This window comes from Gambusia affinis, linkage group LG09 (genome assembly GCF_019740435.1).
Source record: "Gambusia affinis linkage group LG09, SWU_Gaff_1.0, whole genome shotgun sequence".
Taxonomy (NCBI): Eukaryota; Metazoa; Chordata; class Actinopteri; order Cyprinodontiformes; family Poeciliidae; genus Gambusia; species Gambusia affinis.
The window spans coordinates 25,162,263-25,184,495 of record NC_057876.1 but is presented as its reverse complement, the minus strand read 5'-3'; the positions used below and the strand labels follow the sequence as shown (position 1 = coordinate 25,184,495).

Here is a 22,233-nt window from a genome sequence, read left to right as displayed (position 1 = left end):
CCATCTGAAACTAGGAAAGCAACTCCTCTCAATGGACATCAGGTATCACTTTTTATGATGACTTTTAAAGATACAGCTCACAAAGGCTAAAATGATCCAGTTATCTTTTGGTTCTCTATTGCTGAAGATGATTGTCAGAAGAGGTTTGTCTTGAAATCCAATAGTCGCTTCTTTGCTCATGGAAGCTTGAAATTTTTGGCCTAAAACAAGAAACAATGTCAGAATAAGTACCGGTGGACACAGTTGGATGTTTCATTGCCTGAAGTGAGTGACATCCTAACCCACAGTTCTGGTTAATGTTTTGAACTTAAAATAAATACTCTTTAAAATGAATGAGATGTGTAACCACACAACACTACTAAACTACACATCTCTATACAGTTAGAACCACACATTTATGCTGTATAAAAAGATGTAGAAGTGATTTTTCTAAATGTTTTATATCCAAACTATTCCTTTTCAGGTCAGCTAGAATCATCAAATGATTATTTTTATTATTTGTTAAAAAGTACTAAGAAAGGGAATTTTTGGAGTTTTTTGTTTTACTTTAGTCAGGTTTATTTATATAAATTGATATGCTTTTAAGGAATTGGTGAAAGCCTGGATAATGGTGCTATGGCTTAGTAAGCTTCACATAGGTTAATTCACAATTTACGAGTTAAATAGAGACACACCTTAAGCTTATTGTCATCTTGTATAATATAATAGGACACAGTTTGAAGTGCTTTATATGATTAAAACATAACATAGTGAACAAACGATAAATAAAGAATACAGTGGCAACATGATGAGAAGTGATGTTAAGTTGTTAGTCCAAAATCAACACAAAAATGTAGGAGAAAAGTTTTCAAATGCACCCAGGGACAAAAACTAGCATTTTAATCAAGTAATCTGATTAAAAACAAACATTGAACAGTTTGGCTGTAATGACCACTTTTTCATTTAGAGGACAAAAGAGCAAATTTTCAAGCCTGGGAATACAATTGTAGTTACAACATATAGGCATGGCAACTTCATGATGTGTTGTTTGCTGCAAGATGGTACACTTTGCAAAATTGATGGCAGCACGAGTAAAGAACATTTTCCACTATACTCAGTAATTGGTCAATAGGTCTTCCAAAAAGACTGGTAACTGCAAAGCAAACAAACAGCCAATAGATGAGGTTTTCTTGTTCTACTGTAATTTTCTCTAATAACTTTGACTGAAATTGAATGTGACCAAGAAATCTCCAGCTGTTTATAGAAACTACATCAGTTAAATTCACATATAATGTATTTTGCAGAATTTGGTGCTACAGTTTTACTTTTTTCTGAATTTGTTTCTAAAATAAGCAACACTTTTTGTTTTATAAGCAGATATAAAAACTAGACATCACAGGCAGCGGGAGCTTGTAAGCAAAACTGAATCTCTGGAGTTAGTCGGAATGAGAATAATGTTGTTTTGGTGCAAATTTAATTGCATTGTTATCACAGCTGTGTGGACTGAGGAAACAACACTTTGTGGGAACAGAGAGAGATTTCAGAGATGAAATAGGAAGGAGGAGAGCATAAATGAAACATTAAAAAAGATGAAGAGGAAAACTGTGATAGAGACTGAGAGGATTTGGAATTGCTGTATCAGGTAAAAGGAAAAAAAAAATTGAATTTCTATGTTCAGATAAAGGAAATTATTTGACATAATTTTACAATAATGAAATTAATAAAGAATATTTACAAGCATTTTAATAGCATAAAATATTTTTTTAATTTGTTGGAGGAAAAAAATATCTAAAATTATGCAAACAGATTAAAAGTAAATAATGAAATAAACATATTGAGACAATAAAAGTGGCTCTATGGCAATTTGAATTTGGATTTGATTTTGTGCTTTTGTTCTTTGTAACTTCTATACAATAAAACTATTTATCTGTAGATCACTAAACTGATCTGTGTAAAAATATCATCCATGTTTCTGTCCCATATTTCTATGACATTAAGGGATGTACTGACACTTATTTGTCTCCACTTGCAGTACTGCCCATCATCTGAATACATACACAGTAGAAAACTGCACAAGTAACACCCACTCACACAAATTTCTTATATATGACAGTACTTAATGTTTCACAAAATGTGCTTCATGTGGCCACTTTTAGAGCAACAACAAAAATTTTTATATGACCCAATACATGTGGCATGATGAGAAATAGTGCAAGACTTGCTTAACCTCACAAATATAATCACCTTCATTGGATAAGTTGTAGGAGGTTACACTCCCTAAAAATATATTTCCACTAAGAAATCATGAAGCAACATGTCTGGGACAGATTAAATAAAAATGTAATCACTGTAAAGACATCAATAAAGAGGACTGCAAAGCCACCAGGACAATGACCTTAGAATCTGGCACAGCACTTGCTGAAGTGGCATGATACCATGATATCAAGTTCTTTGACACAGATGCAAACAGGTCACTATTCCTGTGGTTACCAAAGATGATCTCTCATTAAAATTGTGAGAAAATATGTAATTTAAAGTCCCCCAGAACAGGTGTACATAAAAACAGAGATTTTTGATATGTATTTTTTCTAGAATTGTAGAATTTTGCACAAATATTTACGGTAATAAGTATTGATTTGATGCAAAAATGAGTGTGAACTCAAAATTTGCCTTTTCCTGTGGAATAAAGGTCATCTCCAAAGGCATGATGAAAAAGTTTTATGTCTAAACCCTACAAATTTGCATTTCTTTGAGTTGCAAAAGGAGGTAAGGCAAACCATTTCCTAATGTCTTAGCACACCACAGACCTCCATGTTGTGTTGTGAAATGCCTCATGTGATATACTCCTCAAAACTGTTCAGGCGCTGTCTGCGAAAATTTACATTTTCTGTCAAGTCAGCACATTTACCAGCCTTGTCTCAATGTGTCGGTGTGTTCATGTTTAATTTCACAACAAAAATTTTGAAATTCTTCATATATGATCATAATGAGGAGTGAGCAACATAAGCTAAGTGGTCTGTACCTTTTACTAACCAATCCAATGACAGAAATCAAATTAAATCAATATACTTTGTTTGGCTTTGATAAAACAACAAGTTACATTGTGACATTGGAGTTTAAACTGATATAGCTGGGAAAGTAGATTTTATAAGGGGAACTACATGTGTGAATAGCTCTGGGCATTCTGCAGCTGAAGTAAATTATGAACTGCTGGGAAGTAAACAATGACAGAGGAGTGGCCAAAGAGAATGGGAGTGAAGGTCAGACTGTTGTTTCTTTTTATGCCACCCTAAGGTGCTATAAAGAAAACTATCCTGGCTTCTGTTTTAAAAAATATTCCTTGCAGTTTATTGTTCTACTGTAATATATAGCTGGTTTAGCATTTTCTAATTAACTTTTTCAAACTGTTTTTGCCCTCAGTGACTTTTTGCTGTCATTTCATATTTTTTTTTTGTGTAAACTATCATTAAATCATGTTCACATTAGGTAGCAATTGAAACAATTCGAGTTGATAAAAGAAAACAGCAAGTTTACTATTGTATGTCACTCCATTCATCGTCTAGCTGCTTATTCTGGGAGGGTTGAGGGTAGATTCTGGACGATGGTCCATCTTACAACACAGATACAAATATGACAAATATGTACACACACAAACACACGCACACGCACCCACACACACACACACACACACACATGTCCTTTGTGCAAATATATATCAGGGTCAATCAGTTATGCTGATGGAAACAAAATTGAAAACTTGTTAACCTGATTTACATATCTGCTGATCGTACCTTTAACATGCGATAACAGTAGAAGACTCTAAACTACATAATTTTACTGTCATGGTTCTGGGGGGTTTGGGTTGCATTTGTGTTTGTATTTTGATTATTTTCTAGTTGCTTTCAGATGAGGTTTTGCCTCTCCTGTTCATCTCTTTTGTATTTAGCCTCTTTGACTGTGATATTTTATTCTTTGTGTAGTGTTTGGATCATGTTATTTCCTCTCTAGGTTTACTCCTCTGTTCCTTCCCCAGTAATTGCCCCAGGTGTTCCTCATTCTCCTGATTACTACTGTGTGGTGTGTGTGTGTGGGTGTGCGGAGGCGTGGGTGCGTGTGTGTGTATATCCCCACTAGTTCCCATTTCCTGTTGCTGGATTCTTGTGTCCTATCATGCTCAATCCCATTCATATACTCCAGTGCTCCTTTGTTTCCTGTGTTGTATCCTAAAGTTGTCCTGTAAGTGTTTTTTTGAATTCTCTTTATAAATTATCATTCAATTGCCATGCTCTTCCTTGCAATTCAATCCATGACTCATCTGGCAAAACAAAACATTTAATCCTCTAATTGCCACATCTTTACTCATCAATTGTTAAAAACTATATCTTCTTTCCTTCGGTGCTATTAATTATATGTAATCCACTTGGCAGTTGCTAAAATATCATGCCTGGCCAGTGTTTTTATCATTGGTATGTTTTGGGATATGACAGGTTAATTTAAGGTAAAAAGTAAAACACAATGATATTGTGCAGAAATATTGTGTTGACACTATGATATAGTGTAAATATAGTGCCAGCTTTCCAAGATGGGAGAATGTAGTTTAAGAGGTCTCTGTTAATGCTGCACCCACGTTAATTGTTAATTAACTTGAACTATGAACTAATTGTTCATAATTGTTCAATCATTTTAAACTGGGCTCATCACTCTGTACTCATACATTGCAGGGTGCGGTCAGAAAGAATGTTTGCTTGTGCACCAATCATGATAATTCTTTGTTTCCTGGTCATGCTTCAGCTTGCTGATGCTTTTTCTTCTTCATCCTCATTGGTAGCAAACTTAATACCAGAGCTACTCTAGCTACTTGCTGCATTCTAACTGCAACTTGAAAAGTTCACAACTTCCTTTAGTCTCCTGGCAACTAGCACAGCCAGGTCTACATACAATTTGGAGGTGTGCGCCCCACTATGCATTTAAGAAACTGGGAGCATACTGATTAAATGAGGGGCCTGTAGGAGCTATGTTGCTTTTTGACCTAGAAAGGGGATTATTTGTTGCAGCTGTGTATTGAGATCTGTTTTGTTGATTTTGGCCATTCCTGCTTTAAATTCTCTGTACCTATGGGTTCTACAAAATAGATACAATGCCTCTACTGCCAACACTCCCTGAAGCTCCTTTATACTCTATCCAGGACCCGGATATGCTGCCAACACAACAATGAACTACTATAAATTCACCATGGAAGTTCTGTTCAGGCTCTAAACAGTCATTGGGAAAAGTCACATCTAATGCTCAAATAAGGACTCACTTTGTAAAATATTTGTGCAGATGAGTAAAATTAAAAGTTAATCAATTCTTATATAATACAGTTTGGCAGAGTCACACAGCCTGTTGTTTTATTCACAACTTACTTTAATACTGCATTCTGTAGCAATACAACTCCAGCTGAGGTTTGAAACCAGAACCGTTTTGGTACAAGACAATTCTGTAAATGGATGAAACAATTTGCAACTCCATACTTAAGCAGGGTTATTCACAGGTCAGAGTCCCCAGAAAGAATTTAAATTTGGACAGTGTTCCAGTAGATCTGATTTAAGGGGTTAATCCAATTGAAGGCTTAGGTGCAACAATAGAAATAGTGTGATCCCTTGGGTTTTTTAGCCACTGCAAGTATCTGGTTAGATTGTTTGAGGATGACTAAGAAATGAAATATGACAAATAAGTAGAAGTAGCCAGCCGCCATATATTAGAACATACCCATTTAAAATCAATCCTAAAAAAACAAGAGTGAAATTCACTCACTTGTACAGCTTGCACTGGTCCCAAACACCAGTCCTCAGGTGCCACTTTGTCACGTTTTAAATGTGTCACGGTTCCTACATACAATCTTAAAAGAAAAAAACTCTTCCCCACCATGTTGTCAGGTTGTGTGGATACCTGTTATTCTACATCAGATGTGCTGAAAGCAGGAATACTGTATGTCTAAAATGTGCAAATTTTTCAGTTATAGTTTTCATATTTTCCATTTTTACTGCATCCCCGGTGAGAAGAGAAGAAATGAATATTGCAACATTTGGACGTCTTGCAAGGTAATAACTGATACAGGCTCAGGAAATTTAGCCAAGCCACGGTAATTTGTTGGATGTGTTTTTACAGCACCTGGCTCAAGACACTCCTTTAAACATGTAACCTACTTAGATATTACATAGTGTCAACAAAATCACACATGGAGTAGGATGTGTTGCTCCCAGTGTGTAACACACCCAACTCCCCCCACCCCCACCCACCGCCTCCCCAGGTGGGGGCAGCAGGGAGTGTTGGGGTGCACACACAGTGACATAAGTAGCAAACATTACATGAGGAGTCATTAATATAGCCACAGTGTGTTATAGGTCACTGGGAGGACATTTCAAAGGAAGACTATTTACAGCATGCCAACACATGCTGTTGTGTAAAGAGTTATCATGGTTGTATAATAATTAATATGTACAGTTTAAATTAATTATTTAAAATCCTCAAACAATATGAAATGCATGTGTGTAATCTGTGGTAGCAGAAAATAGCCTGTGCCAACCACGACTTGTTTAATACAAAACAAAGAAAAGCAATCGTTATAAAATCCACTTTTAGCTGAATTGATTGTTTGACACTCTTCTTTTTGCAGGTGTGAACAGAAATGTGTTCTTTGGAGACATTTCAATGTCAACCATGCATAAATTTGCAACTGCCTTGGAAATGTTTTAGTTCTAACTTGATAACAAATTACTGTAAAAAAAAAAAATTGCTTTACGACTCCAGTCTAGGGCTCCACAGTGGCGCAGTTGGTAGAGCTGTTGCCTTGCAGCAAGAAGGTCTTCGTTTCAGTTTCCGGCCTCGGGGTCTTTCTGCATGGAGTTTGCATGTTCTCCCTGTACACGCGTAGGTTCTCTCTGGGTTCTTCGGCTTCCTCCCACAGTCCAAAAACACGACTTTCAGGTTAATTGGTCTCTCTAAATTCTCCCTAGGTGTGTGTGTGAATGGTTGTGTGTCCTGTATGTCTCTGTGTTGCCCTGCGACAGACTGGCGACCTGTCCAGGGTGAACCCGCCTCTCGCCCGGAACGCAGCTGGAGAGGAACCAGCAACCCTCCCTACCCCATTAGGGACAAGGCTGAACAGAAAATGGATGGATGGATGGATGGATGGATGGATGGACTCCAGTCTACTTGTAAAAGGTGAATGAAGTTATTTTTGTTGATCAGGAGTTATATTTTGTCAGATTTTATGCATAACTTAGCCAGCCTTATTGGAATCTTGACCAAAATAAAACAAAATGGTGTAGAAAAAAACTTTAAGAAAAACATAAAATATATTTATGGCACTTTAAAATATAAGTAAGAACAATTAAGTTTTTTTGTTTGAAACAAAAAGATTCTTTGGTGATAGTAAAAGCATGTTGGGAGGGATATAAGGGAAGCAAGGTTGTGTCCCGGTCAACACCTTTAGTGCAACTGTATTTGGATGCACTGGCATTTAGCCGAACACACACATGATCTGTCAGCCCCACTGTGATATGTAGAGCAAAAGTCAAGGTCAGCTTGAAAAAGAGAGGGACCAATGAGGAACATAAGTGAGTGAGCTAAATCGTGGAGAAGCATGTGCAGCGGAGAATAATGCATAGCACAGGATAAATTAAAACCTACATCACTCAGATTCACACCACACACAATTTTTCCAGCAGCTCTTCACCAGATTGACCAAGCAAGTAATGAAATTCCCTGGTTAGAAGTGAATGATGCCGGCTGCCTTGAATAACATACTCCTATAAATCAAGATGCTCGTCATTCAGTGATGTACATTTAGGATGAGGAATGGGAATGGTTTTACACTGACCAGGCATCCATAAGGAAATAAACCTGCAAAATAATCAGCACAGGGGGACAAGCAGAAGCTGGCCTGTTTTAAATGTTCATCTTGGTCCAGCAGTTGTCATCCTATGTTACAGTCATGTTCCTGCTGTGCAGCTTACCCACCTGTGAGTCCTTGATACACTAAGCCACAGTGTAGGAGGACCAATAGGATTCCCATCTAGTGTTGTGGTAATGCAACCATTCTCAATATGCAAAAGCTAAAAATTGTATTTGCTCCTTATCACCTTTGTCCTTTCTCTTTAACAACACCAGCTGTAGATCAGTGAGCTTCAGTATTCACTTGCCCTCAAGTCAAACTCTTTAATCAGATAATTTATTCAATCATGGTTGTTTCCCAGGAGCCTTTCTAATTTTAAGATCATTCACATTTAGGATGCTGGTGGAGTACATGGGTATCTTTGAAGAAACAGCTTATTAGGATCACATTAAATAACTTCACCAATTTTCTGTGCCTGTCTGTAGTGTGTTGATGTGTTTGAGTCCCAAGATTAAAACAGGATGTGGGTGGTTTTCCCAAAAGGCCACATAAATAACTTACATTTTTACAAAGCCTTTATTCATTAGCTGAACTTAATTATTCCAAAAATATACTTAGTAATAAACTCTGAATACGTTTTCATCTGCTGCAACAATAAAATGTACCAAACAACTGAAACATTCAATTATCTTACTGAAAGTAATTATCTTGTACAATAAATAATGGTCAAAGAAGGAGGATATGCCCAACTTTGAGTATTTCAGTGTATGCCTAGCCTGGTAATGATCATTGAAGAGGCAACCCAAGTGAAGAGCGATCAGTTCAGAACCACCATAACTTCAGTTACCAGAGGGATTCACACTGTTATATAACTGATTTGTTAGACTGTTGCCTTCAGCAGCCTCTGCGACCTTTACAATTGTGGACACCATTATTTTTGTCACGTGTGCATCTACTGGAGTAAGACTCCATCCAATGGGTTGCATATAATGTAGGCATGCAACTGTTTTCCTAAAATCACAATACAAAAATAATGCATTCCAAATAGTTGTCTGAAATATCATTAATCCGCAAATTGACAATATGATGATGAAATTTTATGCAATCCTTGATTGATTATAAGGTACTGCTAATAACTGTATAGGCAGTAGTGTTAATTGTGCTGGCCTAAAGATATATGAAGCCTTAAGCAGAATTTTATTTGAGCCCCTTCTTCCTGTTAGAAACAAAATGATTTCTGTCTGATGAGTAATTAATAGTTGTTGTTTTTTTTACATTGTTATCACTCAAAACTGTAAATATCTACTGTCTGAGTTTCTGTGACCTACAACAAGGTCAGCAGTTCAAAGACTGACTGCAGTTCATCTGGAAGACTGCTTTTCTATTTAAAGTTTACTAGAGTTTGAATTCTTTATTCGCTCCAAACTTCAATTACAGACCAGCAAAAGAACAAAGCAACACAATGTGCCTGTTTGAGATTTTTTTTTTTTAGATTAGTCTAACATCAGCTTGAGAATTTTGAGGAACTCAACTTTGTGAGTTTGAAAGTTTCTTTTAATCTCAATAATCCACACAAACAAGATAATGGAACTGACATATTAACATCCCTGGATCTTAATCCTGCAAACAGCGTTCAACTTGATTCCTGTGGAAACTAAACCTGTGTGTCTGAAGTGAGAAGGCAGCGTAGCAGAGTGTGATATTCTGGCTAAGTGGCTGCCTCATGAACTTCCTGGTTTACAATGTTCCAGCGTATTCCCATATCTTGGACAGTTATATTTGGAACATCCTTCTTACATGACGAGATTCTTTTCAGCTCCTCACTGACTGCGTTTGATCTCAGCAACATAAAACAGTCAGTCAGTTGGACTTTTTCTTTTGCTGAACTTGCTGGACTTTTCTGATGTGGGTTTTTGTAATTTCAGAAATGCCCATAACGACTTGTTTTCTAATTTGAGAGCAAACAGAAGTTAACTATTGTTTTTAGGGTGTGCTTACAGAGCAGAATCACTGTTCACATTGACACTGGGATGCTGAGTATGTGGAAGAGTTGTGAAGGGTAGGGGTCTTATACAGTACTCTCATTTTTAGACTGTTTTGAATCATTGAACACTTTGGGAGAAACCTGCAGTCATTCCTTACTTTTGCTTCCAGACTCACTTGTTGCATCAGATAAGTAGAAAACCTTAGAAGGATCTTAATAGATTCTGCCAAGATGTCATTTACAATTCCCCCTTCTACTGAACCAAATATAACGCTAAAGATATGTAATGGTGTCATTTTACTAATAAATTATTCTATTTTTGAACCTTTGAAAAAGTTCAGATGATACAGCTGTATATATTTGCGTAAGTATATAATAACAAATCAGTAATTAAACAGAGCACATATAGGAGGACGGGGGACCTCTTCAATCAGAAACAATGAATACGACTTTATAATTTTCAAAGAGTAAAAGGATGAAACCAAACTTCCAAATAACATATTGAAGGTCCCATGGATTATAACACTTGTTAAGCTAAAATTTACAAATGTTTACTTGCACAAAGAAATGTCAGTCAATCAATCAATCAAACTTTATTTGTATAGCACATTCCAGCAGCAAGGCATTTCAAAGTGCTTTACATCATAACTACAGAGTAATAGGTTTCTAGAGGAGAGGAGAGCCAAATACAATGGACATAGATAATGGCAGCAGAACTCTCCCTTTGAAAAAGGAACAGCTACATGGGAAAAGAACTCCACAGTGTCTGGGTATCATTAGAGTATTAAATTAATGTATCTAAAACTAAGGACTTAAAATGTCTTAAATCCATTTTAAAAAACTACTTTTTTTGGCCATACAAAATCACAGGTTTTTACTTTCAAATTTTATCTCATATATTCTATGTAGTTAATATTTCTTGTGGAACTTTCTTCAGTTGTGCACAGACATCTTCATTGCGTTCTGTGACTCTAGGTGGTTAAGATTACTTCTAACTAGCTCCTAACATATCTCTACTAGCCAGTTTTTTACGTCTATTATTTGTAAGTGTAAGTTTTCTGGATGACGTTCGTTTTTCCTTCTGGCTCACTTCTGTTGTCAACTCGTACAATGCTACATTCAAAATATGTCTAAAATATGTAATTTTTTTTGTACATTTCGGTCTTATTAAATTGAATTCATAACAGCTTTAAAAAGATTTTATAAGCTCTTAAATTTGAGTGGATGAAACCAGTCAAAACTACATTCTTGAAAACAAAGAACAAAACTTAATATTAGCACTAGTTCCATCAACAGCTATGTCTACCAAAAGGAAAGGCTACAAACTATTCCAAAACATACTTTGATTTACTGTCCTATTAATTCAAAATGTCCGCTCTGAGTTCTCAAACACCTGCGTTTGGTAGGTTCCATAAAAGGCTTCTAGGTTTCTTTAGAGATGTTTTTATGATCAAAGCACTGACTGTTTGCATGAACAAATAATAAAAGGGTGTACAAGCATACATTGTTTAGTAGTGTAAAAAATTGTGAAGCATTTTAAATTGCTCATGCATGCATTATTTAAAAGAAGTAAATAGTTAATTTTAATAAAATCCTTTCTCACCTCTTAGTATGAAGGTGTAGCTTCTGGAATGTCCAATTACCCCTGAAGCTATCTGGGGTCAGCCTGACTGTTGCAGTGACATTAAAAAGTTCAGGAGTTCGCTGTTATCTTCTCATTTGCACATTAAGGCACAGAAGCAGCTAACAACATAGGCTTGAGTGCAGCTAGAAAGCCCACTTCAATAAAATACAGCAGTTATCTTAAAAACTGCCTCACGTTGCCAGCCCAGCTCAATGACAGTCTGACCTCAATCTCAGATCATGAGCTTGGATTGAGACTGCATGACCTGAGGAATAAAAACCAGAGAAATGTCCATTTTAATGGTCTGTAAATGAGTGAGACACACATCCTCAGTATTTATACTACAGTGGTATTGATTGTTTTTGGTGTTTGTTGTGGTTGGCTGCAGCTTGGTGTGATATACGAAGGCATTAATGTTGCTCTGGTTGCTGCAGCTTATTGCCTGTTTGTCATTTTGAATGGAAGTTTTTTCGAGGAGACATTTGTTGTGTAAAGCTCCTGTAGGTGTTAGGGTTTCATTGCACATTCTAGTTCCCTTTTTGTCATTTTGTACACAGAAAACTTATAGACATAGTTCTGAGTTATTTGTGGTGTGCTCTTACAGGTGACCCATGCTTCGTCAACCTGATTTGGATAGATATGGACGAAACATGTTCACTACATTTTTTGCACCAAAAAGATTCTTAGATAATGAGATTTTAAGCTGTTCAGTTCTGCCTATTTTGACCTCTTTTCAGAATGAACTGTCTTGTAGGGTCTCTTGTCACTATGAAAAGCAGATGTGGAGCTTCCTGTACAACCAACAAGAATCTAGAAAGTGGTTTCTGTATGGCAACCCAACAACAAAACACTTGTCTTTTCCAGCAGCCAATGTACAGTGCATACAGTGGTAAACCAACTGACCAAATGTACCGGAGTACAACTTGGGTTGCTAGGTAACAGGTTGGGCTTGGCTGGGGTTGCTAGGTGATGGGCAGTGCCTACTAATTTGTGACGTTACATTCCAGAGGATTATGAAACTGGAAACTGGTCCAGACCTGAGAAACATTAACTTAAAACTAAAAACCAGCTGGGTGGGTCTTTTTAAGCACTCAGGCTGTTTTTAGGAGCAGTGGATACTCAAATGAAAATACAAAAACATGCAAAATGTGAATTTTGCATAATACATCCCCTTTAAGCAACAGAGTTTAGTTTGTAGTTTAGTTCCTCTCTCTTCCTCTCCATCTTTAAGAATGCCAATTCAGTTATGCTGCTGTACATGCTCTAGATGTTTGATGTTGAAGGTTACTGTGTCTTTGCGCCCCTTGGCTGTGTTTCAGGGTCCGGGAGTTGACTGGAGGCATGATCTTTAACGACACCAAAATGCAGTAATATTAGCATCAGGCATCACCAGAACTTGATTTAGAGCACTTTGTTGGCATTTCAGCTATGGTGGCCTCTTTAAAACACTACCGACAAAACACCCTGAAGAAGAAATTACATTTGATGCTGTTTTAACCAGTTGTTATGACTTATATCATTAGTTTAGTTCTCCTGAAACAAACCTATGTCTAATGTGACTCCCTTACTATTTGTGTTTTCATATTTACATTGTTTTGGCCATTAGAGCAATTCATTCTTAAAGCCTTGCTACTTCTCTTTTTCAGGCTCAAAAGAAAAGGAAGGGTGTGTGGTGCAATGTATAAGCTGGTGGGTGTTGAAATCAGATGAGGAATGAGTAATGCTGTACATTAAAATAAAATTGCTGTTGGCTTTGGGTCCTTCACTGCAGTTACACAACAATATAAGATAAAAATATGCAACCATGAATAAAACCTATCACTAAATGCCTCTGATTCTCACTGGTTGTCATACTTTCACTTTGTTAGAACTTCCAGGTGTTAAGCCTAACTTTAGTGCCATTAGACTTGTATGTTTAAAGGCCTCATTATTTCAGTAGAGAACTGAAAATGCATTCTGTGTAAGTTATGAGTTGAGAAAAAAAACTTTAGATCAACAAAAATTCCTGTTTATGTCACCTTTATAAGCAATACTTGAACCATGTCATCCCCTCTACTCCAAAGACCCAAAAGGATTATGCTTACAAAGCTGAACAGACCTGTACTGTATAAAATTTATATTTCTTAAGTTTTGATTTTAATATGCATCAAAATCAGCAAATATTATTCTTGTTTATGTAGAGTACAGACCAAAAGTTTGGACATAACTCTGTGGACATAACCTTTTTATGTAACTCTGTGGACATAAAAAGGTGTGTCCCAATTAGAAGAACTAACTTTTGGTCTCAACTGTAGCTCTTATTGATAACAAACACCTTTTTGAGATATTCTACAGAAAAATATGCGCATTCCTTCTTGTCACATTTAAATGTTTCACACTATGAAATGAGTTGAACATCAAACACCAACACAAGGTAAATCAGATTCATTTATCATGGTGAAAAAGCAACTCAACCCAATCTGCCATAGCATTTCAGTCAGACTTTGACTAGGCCACTACAAATCCTTAACTTTGGTGGACCTGCTTGTGTTTTTTAGATTATTGTACTGCTGTGTATCTGAGGTGTGCTTCAGCAAGAAGAAATTGGGTGAAACGCAATACATGCACTGTAAAGTACATTACATACATCACATTTCTGTATTAGTATCAAATTTCTCTTGGTCTTCTGCAGCTGTCTACTTTTTCAAAAACTGAATTTTGAGTTTTCATCAGGTGTGAGTCATAATCACCAACAGTATTAAGCATTTTTTTGTATTTACTTTATCACCATGTGTAAAACAAATTTTATTCTGAAATAAAATTTACTGAAAATAATTATCTTCTCAATGATATTCTCATTTCTTGAGATGAACTGATATTCAGACAACCTTAACTGCAAGTTAATGAGTTTCTCCTTCGTGATGAGGATGTTAATGAGGCAGCATTACTACATCACACTCAAAAGATACTTGTATATCATTGCCTTTGGTTAAAAAAAAAAAGCATTTGTAATTCCCTATGCATAAGGAGAAGGTAGTATTTTCTGCTCCCATGGTTGTAAAACATGATCCCCGTGCCTCTTTCATGTCAGTTAAGTCTTTCCAGCCATTCACGGTAACTCATGCTTTGATGTTATTACCTAAATACTGTACCTGCCAAATTGACCTTTAGCTAAAACCTTTCAGTTCATTTCTTTGTTTTCAAAACTGACACTTAGTTGATATGTTGTTTGGGAATAAGTTCTGACAAGTTGCCACAATATATAGTGTATGTATGAAACCCATCTGTCTATCTATTGCAAGTAACAGTCTATTGCCCCAAAATATACACTATTTGAAACTGTCTATCAATTTGTACTTCAGAGTATATTCACAGCTTGCAAAATGAGTACTTGTCAAATTGTGCTTCTCTCTTTCTCTCTCAGATGCATGAGTGGAGGTGCTAACTGGTGGTACTGGGCTCAGTAAATATGTCTGCCAGGTAATCATTTTCTACAGAAGTACTTGTTGATCCAGCAAACATGCAGGAAACATTTTTGGGACTTAAAAAGTCCTGCTGATAAAACTTATTACCCTTTATAGAGTTATTCTAACAGTTTGACTCAGAATAATCATTGACGGTCTTTAATAATTAAATCTGACCATTCCAGTCAACCCTGGTCCTCTTCACCAAGCTGTCTTTATCCATTCTTAGACTCTTTGCTCCACTATTTAATTGCTTTTTTGTGACTGTTGTATTTCATTTATTGGTTTTGTTTTTTCTTATTGTGTAATTTGTGTCATTTTAAATTGTATCTTGCTTTACAGTCTCTCTTAGCCCCACTCAGAAAAACTTTCCTTCTGCCAGGCAACATTTGTAAATAAGACATTTGTTCTTAGTCTTTTTTTTTTTGTCTATTTAAATAAATGTTTTATTGTAATACTAGTAAACATTCCCATCTATAGCTCCAACATGTTGGTGCAGCCAGAAATTGTAAAATAATTCCATCTTTGAGGAAGAAAAAAAATAAAACAAGATACAAATTGACTTCCATAGAAAAGGTCTCATCTTTTGTCTTATATATTGTGTGATGTCATCAAAGGCATATGTGTGTGGGAGATTTTTTTAAGGGATTAGACAATAAAATAGCTAAATAAAAAATACAACCAAGACATGATGTTCTACAGCTGACACCTTATATCTAAAATGAGTTTGATTGATTTTTTTAGGCCCAATGGAGTTGCACCATTTTCTTTTCATGATCTAATACTGCAACACCTTTCTACGAAGGGATTTATCTGCTTCATGATGGTTTGAATAATTGGGAATCTGTCCAATGCAATAATTTTTCCTTGAACGTTTTAACAAAAACTGCATTACATAACCACTTTTTTTCCCCTGACCAACAACAAAACGCAAACTTGCCTTCCAGCAAAGCTACTTACTGCAATAATGCATAGCTACTGGTGCCAGCAAACAAATGCTGAGGTGTATTTTCCATTCTGTTTGCTCTGCATCTGGATCTGACGCAATTTCAGAAACACATAGTAAGAATGTAACTGTAACGAGTGTGTAGTGGGAATGTACAACTGGATTCATTCTGACTGCATCCAAGGAGCTGGCCTAGTTTAGATAATTGCTTTTACTAGTACTAATAAGGCAACAGATTTGTTTCTAGTTTCTGCATCTGAATGAAGAAAAGTTTGTGTTTTTGTAGTATAATTAACATATTTGCATCTGCTCGGGTTATGAATGTGCGCTGTCAGATGCATTCATATGGAAAATAGAAAGGCTGTTATGAGTTCAGAAACTCTGGAAATCCACTGACAGACCAGATTCAACATTACCTGGATCTGACTGTTCATTATCAAGTGAAAAGGCTTTGGATTAAGTTAGGTCATGTGCTGGAATGAACTTAAAAAATATTGTGCTCATCCACTGATGATACAACCATAAAGGATTAAGATGCAAGTTTGCCTCTAATTGCAAAGAAGAGAATTGTGTCTAAACTATATTGTTAAGAAGTGTCTCTCTGTGCAGAAGCTTGTCAACAAACTGCCAGGGGAAACTGTAAAGAATTAAGTCATCCAATTACCACTGACTGTGTGCAGTAAAGACGAGATTTACTCGAGCGTGCTATTTTGCTTCAGGCTGGGTGTCAGGTTGAAAACTAGGTAAAGCCGGTTTATTCAGGCCAATAAGACAAAGTCATGCTGACTTTAAAAAAAACAAGGTTGAATAACATCGCTGGAATTATCAGATTATAAACAAATGGCTCAGAAAAATAGAACACCAATGCAGAACAAACTATTAAATTGCTTTTCAAACATTTTAGCATACTTCCTTGCAAAAGTATTCATACCCCTTGTGCTCATTCACCTTTTGTTATGTTACAACCACCATCAACAATGTACAGAGTTTTCATGTGGATTTTATCTGATAGGTCAACACAAATAAGCACATAATTGTGAAGCAGAAGGATTGCTTCAATTGTTTTTCAGTTTTTTTCACAAACAGAATTCTGAAAAGTGTAGTATGAAATAAAAGCCGGTGTTACCAACTGCTTTCAGAGGCCACCTGATAAATAAATAGACTCCATGTAAGTGTAATTTAATGTTAGCATTAATATTGCTCTTCTGAAAAGAGGTTTGTGATAAGAAAAAAGCTATTGTTAGCAGGAAACCATAAGTCATTGTGCTCATGCTGGAAGGGACACAGTAACTATGTGGAAAAAGGGGCTGCCACTATATGAATCAATACAAATATATAAATATATGCAAAACCGTGTGTGTGAAAGAAAACAGTACCCGGTTAGAATGTTTTTGCAGAACATCAGCTGTGTTGGAATAGACAACTGACAGGCGTCGATGATGTTGCTGTTTCCCAGCAACAGCGAGAGGATTTTGCCACTTATAGCTGTGGATCTGAGACAAAAGCAGAATGTTTAAAGAGTTTTTAACTGTACAATGCATGTCCCCACTGATCAGCCCCACATTTTGTGTTTTTCTTTTCTGTGGTTACAAAACAGTGTCCTTAATGAATGCATATTAGTATGCAGCTCATTTTTATTCTTAGTTTTAATGCCAAGATTACACTTCAAATTTGTGTTTGATGTCATGTACTCAATGATAAGACATAACATTATGACCACTAAGAGTTGAAGTGAGTGAAACTGATGACATTTTCCTTATTGTACTGCAGTGGAACACTTTGTCCTAAATGTTGATTTGTTATACGGAGTAAAAATTGATAAGAGTGAAGATTTGAGTGAATTTGACCAGGCCTGAACGGCTTGGTCAGAGTATTTACAAAACCACAGCCCTTATAGGGTGATACTGCAGTGGAAAATACCAGTCAAAATAGCATAGAGGACTGATGTCTTGGTCATAATGCACTTTGAGAGCAAAGGCTGGCTTATGTACGGTAGTGCACTGAAATTGCTCAAGAAGTTAATACTAAATGGCGTGTACTTGTATAGCAATTTTGACACATTCACATGCTAATGGTAGCAAGCTACTGGATAGTAGCTGTGGCTGCTGGATAGTAGCCACAGCTGCCCTACTCAGGGCTATTTTAGCAGCAAAAGAGAAACCAACCCACTATTAAGCTGCCGGTCATAATGTTAGGCCTAATTCATTTGTGGTGATGCTGGACATTGCTGAAACTCTATAAATATACAAGGAAAAAACAGAACAGGTCATTGTACAATAACAACAATAAACTTTAAAAGCGAAGTCCCAAAACTGAAACCATGGATGAGATGTATTTGCATGTTCGAAATATAATTCATTTACTACTTCAACAAAAGTATATGAAAAGATTGCATGGCGTGTTTCTAATTTCTCTGAGTCTTTCTCAGCTACATCAAAAATATATCAGCACATTTGAACGGCTGTGAACTTTTGATTATGTTGCATAAAATGTGCTTTCTTCTGAGAATATATCTATCTATTTCTATAAACAGATCTTTATGAAGCTTATAGGGCAGTGACATTGCAGTGACACAGTCCTGATTTAGCCGCGGGAATCCAAGCATCGACCCTCTGGTGCTCCCCGGAGACCGCTTTTGAAGAGCCGCATGTCTTTTAATGTGTATGTTTGTCTCCACGAGTAAATAGATGCGCCCCCTACAGGCGGCCCGCTCTCACTCCTCCTCCTCCTATACTCCACTCTCTGACTCCGCAGCTCCTCATTCACTAGAAGATGGCGGACTTCGCTCCACTATTAGATGAGGAACTCTCGTCCTTTGTCTTCAGTTACCTGACAGAAAACTCCGGCAGCCAGGTAAGATTCCAGTCTTGGAGGATACACGGGACGCCGGGCTTTGCAGAGCGGGGCGCGTCTCTGCACGTCGCCGGCTCTGGCTTACGCTGTGCCCGGCTGATGGGAGCCTCTTTCTGGGCTGCTCAGCAGCATCTCCCCGGCACAGTGCAAGCCGGCTTCTCGGTCTTCATGCATGTGTGCGTGAGCGTGTGTGTGTGGACTACAATGACAATGTCTGGCTTTCACGTGTCTTGGAGGAAATGTCATCAGCCATCGGCAATAGGGGAATTTATTGGATGGAAACGGGTAAATGTTTTGGTGTTAGACCTGGAGGCGGAAAGCAGCCGGTGTGCTGCTGCTCGGCCGAGGTTATTTGGTATGCAGAGGGGCGCTTTGGAAACTTTAAACGCATTCTTGAGGGAAGTTTTAATTTCAGTGCCGGGGACTCGGAACACGTGGTGCGCCTCTTCACGCGTGGAGAAGCCGGTGGATTATTGCGATATATTGACGTATTAATTGGGTACTGGACTGTTTATTTTTTTAAATGTGTGTGAAGAAAGGCGGATTTTTGTGTGCTTAATCCATGTGTTTGCGTTCCTTGTTTTCTTTTTAACACTAATTAAATGTTTTGAAGAGGTCCCTTGTTGTGGCATTTCAACACATTAATGCTGTGTAATGTTATTTATCCACTTCATTATTAAGCTGATTGCCTCGACACTGCGGGTTTAGCACGCCGGAGGATTTTTGGATCTCCAGCGGATCTATCCATGCTGGTCGGAGCGCTCCAAAGTTGAACAACACCTTTCCCACGATGCGTTCATGGACATCTCATTATTATTGTTATTAGACTTTGTATCTCCAAAACCTGGACGAAGAAGAGCAGAGTTCTGCGTCAGCTGGGAAAGTTGATGCGGTTTTACGTTTTCGTAATGGTTTGCGTAATCGAAACGATTACAAAACGCGTCTGGGTGGAAAAACTGACTGAAATCTGCTCGATTCTTGGACATTTTACCTGAAAGTGTGATTATCGTGACAGGCTGTTAACCGATTGTGTATATGGATGAGGAGGGTCGCGGGGGGCTGCACTTTAAAGAAAATTAGCGAAAATTTGCTGATTCTTAATTTAAAGTCGCAACACACGAAGATTAATCTCCTAGCTGGTAGACTGCAGGAAAAGACCCCCTCAGCACAGCGTGACATAATTGCATTGCGGTGATTGTTTTTGCTCTGGATGATGCAGGGTCATCGCCGCATCTGATGCGCTCTGTGTGTGGGTTGGAGGTATCGGTGTTGCTGTTGGTGAAGTGGGGGAAGAAGGAGGTCTGTCACAGCTGATTGGCAGCCCAGCAGGTTGAAATCAGTGCGTGGAGGGATGTAGGGAGACTGGGGGCTATTTATAAGCCGCAGCAGTGACATGTGCCTATACATAACACATACTGTGGATGTGAGCCATCTCAATGTTATGCATATTAAAGGGAGATGCAAAACAATGTCTGTTATATTTGCAGAACATTATGTTACACATAACTCAGCTATACTGTTCATGTATTCTCACTGGAATTTATCACATATTTAGTTCTTTAAATTGATTTTGCAACAATAAATTGAATCACAGTCATCACACTATCAGCTTATGCAATATCTATTCCGAAGCACTGCAATATTTTGTAGCCTATCACATTTCATGTTTTATGCATTCAAACTGCTTTCCAAAAATCCTTAAAAGAGGTACAAACACCAATTAGTATTGAAAATTATTCAGAGTATTTCTTCATCATGTTGCCAATAAGTGGATGAAAAGTTTCTCCTCAAAGTCAGAAAGCATAAGAATTTGAGTGAGTTTCATAAGGGCAAGCGTGTGACAGTCAAATTGTGTCAGAAACAGCAGCCTCCTTGCTTTGTATGGATCTGTAAGTATAAGAAGTGGTCCCAGGACTTGAAAGTAGTGAGCTATGAAACACGGTGATGGCAGCATCATGCTTTTGTATAGCAGGGAGAGAAGAGCAAAGTTGATGGGAGAATGAAAGGAGCTAAAATTAGGCGTTTATGCTTTTTTATGCAAAAAGCTGAAAACAGGAATTAAGGTTCATCTTCCAGATGGAACATTACTTTTTTTTTTTTTATATCATTATTATTTTCTGTTTTGATAGAAGAAGCTTGTTAACTTGTCTGTATTGCACTGTCGTGTATTGTATGTTTAGTGATTGTACCCTGAGAAACTATGGCTAACTCTGGTATATTATATAATATTCATTGCCCCTTTTTGAAATAAATAAACATCAGGTTGAGATAGATTGCAATGAAAAACTGGAAATAATTTAAATTTGCTGGTCATAACGTTATGCCCTCATGGGTGGGTATTTGGCTCAATGGACTGATTTGACTTTAGTTCACTTTATATTTGTACCAAATCTAGATTTTATTAACCAAGAGTCTAAGGGATCAAGGTGGGTATATCACGACCATGGAAAAGAGCAGTACAGAATTATATCTCTATTTCTAGCAGTCACTATTATTAATGCAGCAATAATCAACAATATTGTGCTATAATTATTTTCCCACTGACTGGTTATGTAAAATTGGAATAGAAGACATATTCACGGCGTATATTATACGAATTTTGCTGTCTTTGCCCTTGTCCCTCCCCAAGTTGAAGTGACGCCCTTGGCAATGAGCCTTAATGGCTAAATTACAAAATCCCATTGTGTATCAGGTTACCACAGTTGTGAATAAAATTCTCTGAAAGAGTCAAAAAGTGGTGTACCAAATCATTTCTGTTCAAAAATCACCTTTGCCTTACAAACCCACACAACCAAACATCAGTCAACCAGCAGAAGGAAGTTGGAAATGCATATCATGCTGAGCACAAGAGGGAAAAATAATGCACAAGACACCTAACACAAATTTCGATTTGGAAAATGTGACTATAAAACAAAAGTATATCCATGCTGTGCAGATCCAATAAAGATGTGGATGTGGAATGTAAATGGGACAACTGCGAGGGAGAAAAGTGCTCAGATGGAAATAGGCATGCTGCTACGTCTACCCGATGCTTTGCTCTGAGGCTTTTAATGCTGGATTGCTGCTAAGTCCTTGACTGGCACGGAAGAGGGAAGATAAACTTGAGTCAGAAACGGAATCAAACTGTGCACTGTATCGCAGTGAGAAGTGCGTTTTTTATGTGCAGTCTGATAAGGTTATTTATAGTGCAAACGGCACATTATATGTTAATATTTACTTCTAGTTATTAAGGCGGACTTATGGCTTTCTTTTCCTCCCCGCTGCTGTGTGTGTGTGTATTTGGGTTGTGCTTATAAAAGACACACTCGCCCCTGCCGGCTGGTTATTGTAGTACTCTATCCTCGTGACTGGTGTTACAGAATTGCCCTGCTGCAGTCATGTGAGTTGTAGTGGAGGGAGGGGCAGACGGAGGCGTTACCGTGACGTCGAGGAGGGATGGGCTGTCTCGCCTCCCTCCTCTTCTCTTCTTCCTCCTAACATGTGACTGCTTCCTCTTCTCGCTGTCTCTTTAGTTTTCTCTCACAC

General features: G+C 37.4%; 1 protein-coding gene across 4 annotated transcripts in view; it reads left to right on the top strand.

Moving 5' to 3' along the window:
* The first annotated feature begins 4,115 nt into the window (after positions 1-4,115).
* ppargc1b (peroxisome proliferator-activated receptor gamma, coactivator 1 beta) overlaps positions 4,116-22,233 on the top strand; it is a 110,406-nt gene continuing 92,288 nt past the window's right edge. Inside the window, exons 1-5 of one of the 4 annotated variants that reach the window (XM_044126147.1) lie at positions 4,134-4,215; positions 13,113-13,155; positions 14,870-14,925; positions 18,389-18,516; positions 18,610-18,708. In XM_044126147.1, the coding sequence (XP_043982082.1) occupies positions 18,628-18,708 (81 nt within the window). In that variant the 5' untranslated portion in view covers positions 4,134-4,215; positions 13,113-13,155; positions 14,870-14,925; positions 18,389-18,516; positions 18,610-18,627. Of the gene's footprint in view, positions 4,216-13,112; positions 13,156-14,869; positions 14,926-18,388; positions 18,517-18,609; positions 18,709-22,233 lie in introns of all 4 variants that reach the window. The other 3 variants (XM_044126146.1, XM_044126149.1, XM_044126150.1) reach the window with 3 other exon arrangements.